Source organism: Octopus bimaculoides, chromosome 28 (assembly GCF_001194135.2).
Source record: "Octopus bimaculoides isolate UCB-OBI-ISO-001 chromosome 28, ASM119413v2, whole genome shotgun sequence".
Taxonomy (NCBI): Eukaryota; Metazoa; Mollusca; class Cephalopoda; order Octopoda; family Octopodidae; genus Octopus; species Octopus bimaculoides.
The window spans coordinates 10,458,278-10,465,299 of record NC_069008.1 but is presented as its reverse complement, the minus strand read 5'-3'; the positions used below and the strand labels follow the sequence as shown (position 1 = coordinate 10,465,299).

The 7,022-nt window shown below is 36.7% G+C and overlaps 1 protein-coding gene across 4 annotated transcripts in view; it reads left to right on the top strand.

Moving 5' to 3' along the window:
* LOC106873345 (uncharacterized) overlaps nt 1-7,022 on the top strand; it is a 253,626-nt gene that overhangs the window by 103,271 nt on the left and 143,333 nt on the right. For 3 of the 4 annotated variants that reach the window (XM_052977316.1, XM_014920673.2, XM_014920674.2), the window contains exon 8: nt 3,218-3,383. The exons of the other annotated variant lie outside the window; for it this stretch is intronic. In XM_052977316.1, coding sequence (XP_052833276.1) covers nt 3,218-3,383 — 166 coding nt within the window. The remainder of the gene's footprint in view (nt 1-3,217; nt 3,384-7,022) is intronic. 4 annotated transcript variants of the gene reach the window in all.

Sequence of the window (7,022 nt, the reverse complement as noted above, 5' to 3'; positions counted from 1 at the left end):
TCCACATCCAAAACAGCTGAGTCTGTAATGTCCACATCCAAAACAGCTGAGTCTGTAATGTCCACATCCAAAACAGTTGAATCTGTAATCTCCACATCCAAAACAGCTGAGTCTGTAATGTCCACATCCAAAACAGTTGAATCTGTAATCTCCACATCCAAAACAGCTGAGTCTGTAATCTCCACATCCAAAACAGCTGAGTCTGTAATGTCCACATCCAAAACAGTTGAATCTGTAATGTCCACATCCAAAACAGCTGAGTCTGTAATCTCCACATCCAAAACATGGGTTAATTTTCTGTTTTTCATTACTTATTTTCAGTCACACTAATTGCATATGTACCCTCATCTGAGTTATATGTAAACTCGCCAATGGAGTTTGTGACCATATCAGGGGTGACCGAACTTGATGTATTTTCTGTTTTCTTGAGTAGCAGTTGTTGTTGCAATTCCAACTGTTTTTGTAATTCAATTACCAGAGCTAGTAAATCTTCCATGTTGAAACAATAATCTGTCCAGCATGGGTTCAAATATCTTGTCAACAAAAGTTGTTATGGCAAAGAGTTGTATACATCTTATGTAAGAATAGTGTTATCCAAATAGATATTTGGATATGGTTATCTGGAATAACTTTTTACAGAATTAATATGCTCACACAGAATGCACTCTCTACGCACTCCAAACGTAGTTAGGATATTAAACTAACACAGTAACCAATATGAACAATCAATATTGTCAACTGCTTTATCAACTACCAACACTTCACACAGTTCTTTATTTTATTGGAATATGTTAGTCCACTTTCAGTCGTGGCGGTGGTCAGGATCCTTCCGCAACACACACACATACACACACACACACACACATATATATACATACATATATTGCCACATGTTCCATCTATTTGGAGAGATCAGTGCTTCCATAAAGAAGTGTAAATGTCTCAAAGTTGATGGGACACATAGAAGTGGGAGACCCTAGAAGACATGGGATGAAATACTGAAGAACAACCTCAGCACACTGAACCTTTCAGATGAGATGACAAAGGACTGAGATGCCGGATACTTTGCTGTACTCAAGAAGACTCATACTCTGTGGCAGAAGTGTTAAGACTGGTCCCCTTGGTGGTGAGGATTGACCTGCAAGAGTCCTGTGCCAGTGCCATGTAAAAAGCATTTGTGCAGTGCAATATAAAAACCCCCATGCAGTGCCACATAAAAGTGCCCATGCAGTGCCATGTAAAAGCACCCAGCACACTCTGTAAGGTGGTTGGCATTAGGAAGGGCATCCAGCCATAGAAACCATGCCAAATCAGACTAGAGACTGGTACAGCTCCCCAACTTGCCAGCTTTGCCCAAACTGTCCAACCCATGCCAGCATGGACAAAGGATATTAAATGATAATGATGATGATATATATATATATATATGTACATATATACATACATACATATATATATATATATATATATATATATATATATATATATATATATATGTATATGTATGTATGTATGTATAAGAAAAAAGGGATTAAAAAATCCAGGCAGTTATCAATAAAGCACTCAGTTTTGAATGAATTTGGTTAATTACATCCAACAATCAGACACCAAGAAATGAAAGTAGAATACACAAAGAATTTGAAAAAAATTCAGAGTATTAAACAACAAAAATATATAGAGAGAAAATCACATTATATAGAGGATAATTGTTTTTGTTATATCAACATACTTAGATGTAGAAAGTATTATTGAAATATTTTTTTCCAAAAATACATGTTAACACATTTTCAAGGCAATCCAAAATTAGTTAAATTTAAGGTGATTTTAAAGTGATGCTTTGTTGCTAACATAATGTAGCAGTCCCAGGAAAGGGAAGAATGCTACTGCTATTTAGCATTCTCTTCTTTCCTGGGACTGCCACATAATTTCAGTGTAGTCTCTGACCTTACCCAATACAACAAAGTAACTGGCCTTCAACAAACCACTTACTACCTTATTAAATGTAACAGGATACAGTGAGGTGACTTGAGTGTAGTCCTTTGACTTTCCTTAATGTAGCAAACAAATTGGATCCTTCAATAAACCCTAACTGTTACATTAGGGGCCATTTGAACTTTAATTAAATAGAAGAAAGTTGGGTTTTTTTTCTTAGGGGAAATTAGTTTGTTGAAGGCCAGTTACTTTGTTGTATTGGGTAAGGTCAGTGACTACACTGACATTCTGTAAACTCATAAACATTCCACTCACAGCAATCCTATTAACATTTCTATATCCCTGCCTACTTCATTCGATTGGGTTAAATAGTGAAGTGATAGCAATGGAATCCTTTAATTATCTCATGTAACACCCTAAATATACTAGGGAGCTTGTTGAAGGCGAAATTGATTTGCCACTTTGAGTAACCACATCAGGGTTCTCTCATTATAATAATGTGACCCCCCAAAAAACTAGAGTTTTTGTTGCAAGACCAAATGGCTGTTAATAAAGTATACAGTTTCTCGAAAGTAAAATTGGTTTACTACATTGAAGCAGGTTAAATGACTACACTGATGAAACCTGAATGGCAAATGTGTTGCCTTGTAGAACTAAAGGGACTTCACTGAGATCAAATTGGTTTGTTGCATTGAGCAAAGATCAAGTGACTGCAGTGTAGATGCCTCGTTAAGTAATGGAATCTCAAATAAAACAGTAAGCAATTTGTTGGGACACCAACTGGTCACTTATACAGTAAAGAGATTCTTGGTGGAAAAATTGGTCATCTACATTGAAGAAGCTTCAATGACTAGGTCATTGCAGCTCCTTATAAAACAAAAGGGATTGAGGATCAAACTGATTTACTGCATTGAGCCATTTTAAATTACTAAATACAAGGGGGTGCTGAAAAGTTTCTGGCTTTAAGGATATTGTAAAAGGCCTGGTTGGAGGCCAAACCTTTCGAATTCTTTTACAGGGATTAGAAAAACTGAAGGACCACTGCAATAAGTGTGTGAGTCCGAAAGGGGAATATGTTGAATAGAATTATAATTAACTTTTTCTCTTACCCAAAGCCAGGAGCTTTTCAGTACCACTTTGCAGCATCTTTCTTATTAGCTGGCATGTTCTTTGCCAGGATTTTATTGAGTAGCTAATTACTGTTATATTATGAGAAATGGTAAATGATAGCCTAAATAGTTCCTTAACCCCAAGCAAATTAAATCAATGAATGTTTACTTTTCAGGCAGTATTTTCTTGATGCTATTCCAATGGTGCAGACACTGGAATCAGTAAAATTTATCGTCCAGATGATCTCCAGTCAACAGATAGGAGAGACCGATGCAATGTTGTGGTTAACAGCCATTTCATTAATTTTTCAACCCTCCAAAGAAATGGTAGCTGCATGTATAGTAAGTAACAGTTGTTAGTGACCTGCATTGTGTGTGTGTGTGTGTGTGTGTGCAATAACACTTATAAGGAGGTGGTTTCTCCATTCACCAAAGTGAATGGAACTTTGGCTAAAAGGAACTGATGTCATTAGATCGTATCCAATGTTTATCCCTTCACTCCTTTCTTTTCACTCCAATGGAATGGCTGTAAGCCAACCTTGAATGGGAAAAGCCTTCCATCCCTCCTCCCTCAATCATGCAGAAGGCTCTCATATTTGGCACACTTTCCATGGGACTGTGAGTTCAGTTAAGATCATTTTAATATGCTTGCACACACGCACGCACACACACGCACATCCACACACACACACACACACACACACACACACACACACACACACACACAGAGTTAGCTAATTATATGGCCAATCGTAGAGTGACCAATGGTTTCACATCCATAAAGCAAAAATATTTATTTTTGTTTATAAAATTAACAGACTGTAGGCTTTTTCTGTCTACAATTTGAAAAGAGGTTATATGCTCATGCCATTAGAGTCTATAAGGCTAAGCACTGCATGGATGCAAAACCATTGGTCACTCTATGACTGACCATATAATTAACTTCCTGTAAATACATTACTGTTCTAACATTTAGAGTGTACTTCTCTCTCAGATATATGATCTACTGACAATCCAGACATATATATAGGCACAAGCATAGCTGTGTGGTAAGAAACTGGCTTCCCAACCACATGGTTCTAGGTTCAGTCCTACTGCATGGCACCTTGGGTGAGTGTCTTCTACTATAGCCTCAGGTTGACCAAAGCCTTGTGAGTGAATTTGGTTGATGGAAACTGAAAGAAGCCCATTGTGTGTGTATATATATATATATATATATATATATATATATATATATACTAACTTAAAAGCTGCCCTATTGGGGCGAATGGGAAGATCTGCAGACAGGTCTCTGACTTGTTATGGAGAATTTGTTGCAGTTGCTTCCTCCAGAGTCATATCCCAATATTCGTTGCTAAAAATCATGTAAAAGAAATCGCCGCAAGCAATCGCAGTTATGAAAACATAGGAATCCAAAATTTCAGGATTGCAGGTCCGGATTTGCCCCAGAATGTTTTTAATTGACTCCTGGAGTAAATCAGCCTGATTCCAAAGTGATATGATATATTGGGCTACGGCCTCTAGGAGTAAAGTTGAAAAAGTGTGACACACTGACATTCACATTTATCATATTAGATATGTTTAATTTTGGGGAAACTGTATTTGAATTAAAGTGTATTTTATGTGTGTGTGTGTGTGTGTGTGTATGATAGTGTTCAGTATGCTGGCCACAGGAATTTCTGTACATCATCTCCCTCTTTCTCTCACATACCTACTTTCTCTCTTTCTCTCTCTCTCTCTTATTATTACTACCATTATCACCATCAACACTACTTTTAATAAAACATCATCAACTCTCCCTAAATTTCTTTTTCTCTTTTTCGTTCCCTCTCTTTTTCTTTCTTTCTCCCTCTCTGTCTTTGCCCTCACTGTCTCTATGCCTACTATTACTCTCACCCCAGCACGAGGAAGTGTCATTGAATTGTGAGAGAGGGGATCAAAGTGTGACACGCTGACACACAGAAATTAGTTTTCGCATTTATTATATTATATATATAAGTACTAGGCACAGGAGTGGCTGTGTGGTAAGTAACTTGCTTACCAACCACAAGGTTCTGGGTTCAGTCACACTGCGTAGCACCTTGGGCAAGTGTCATCTACTACAGCCTCAGGCCGACCAAAGCTTTCTGAGTGGATTTGGTAGGCGGAAACTGAAAGAAGCCCATTGTATATATATATACATATTTATATGTATATATGAATACATATTTATATATATATATATATATGTCTGTGTTTGTTCGCCCACCATTGCTTGACAACTGATAGTGATGTGTTTATGTCCTCGTCAATTAGCGGTTCGGCAAAAAAGACCAATAGAATAAGTACTAGGCTTACAAAGAATAAGTCCTGGGATCAATTTATTCAACTAAAGGTGGTGCTCCAGCTTGGCTGCTGTCAAATGACTGAAATAAGTGAAAGAATATATATATATATATATATATATATGCAAAAATTTAGATTCAGATGAATTAGGTACTTAAGTTGAGGCACCAGAATTTAGTATAGTATTATCCATACAATTTCGAAATAAGGTGATTAAAATCAAAATAAGCAACAAGGATATCCAGAGGTAATGCAGTACAATCGTTTCAAGCAACTCCATTTAATTGAACAATGCAATCATTACATTAATTTAAATGCAGAGCAATCCTCAGCTGCATAAATACATAGAATTAAATTAAATCAAAACAGATGGACACATTAGTATAATTTTACCTAAAACCTCCAAGAAGGTAAGAAGATTGACAAAGAACATGCTTTCTTCACTTCAGCTTAGAAGTTACTAAGGTATCAGGAAGAAAGACGTGTTAGAGATCTAGCTTGTCACTGTTTTTTGGGGTCAGTTTTAATTTATAGTTTTGTTTATAAAATCTTTGTATATCAAAATCTAAGGCCAAAGAACCAGGAGCAGTGTCTGTTAGGAAAGGGGCTGAGGGAGTCGACAGAAATCATAGTGGGTATAGTCATAAAACTATCAAGATTAATTTGAAGTGATATAATGAGATTTGGTAAAGGAAATCTTAAATCAAGATGTTAGCTGACAATTAAAGAGGCAAGACTCTAGTAGACCATTGATAATGATACAAGGGTAATTTTATCATAGGATACTATTACTCTTTTACTTGTTTCTGCCATTTGACTGCGGCCATGGTGGTGCACCGCCTTTAGTTGAGCAAATCGACCTAAGGACTTATTCTTTGTAAGCCTAGTACTTATTCTATCAGTCTATTTTGCCGAACCGCTACGTTACGGGTTGTCAAGCGACGTTGGGGGGGGGGGAACAAACACAGACACACAAACACACACACATATATATACATATACATATATACGACGGGCTTCTTTTAGTTTCCGTCTACCAAAGGCTTTGGTCGGCCTGAGGCTATAGTACAAGACACTTGCCCAAGGTGCCACGCAGAAGAACCGAACCCGGAACAATGTGGTTGGTAAGCAAGCTACTTACCACACAGCCACTCCTGAACTTACAGTTAAATATTTAACTATAGTTAAATATTTTAAACAATATTGCCATATTGTATAAAGTTAAAATTTAGAGTTATTCGGAAGATTATTGGATAAAATCTTTTTAAATACTTTTAAGTATATCCCAAATTTTACCACAATAGAGAAAGGAAAAGAAATTACATAGAAATAGTTTAATATTTATACATATATACTTAAATACTAACTTATTAGATGGTACCTGCGAAGATTGATCTATATATGTATGTATGTATATATTTGTGTTCCCCCTCCCCCAACCATTACTTGACAACCGATGCTGATGTGTTTATGTCCCCGTAACTTAGCGGTTTGGCAAAAGTGACCAATAGAATAAGTACTACGCTTACAAAGAATAAGCACTGGGGTCAATTTCTTCAGCTAAAACCCCTTAAGGTGATGACCAGCATGGCCACACTCAATTGACTGCAAAGGAATGAATATTTAGAAATATATGCACCCAACACCAGAGCTGAA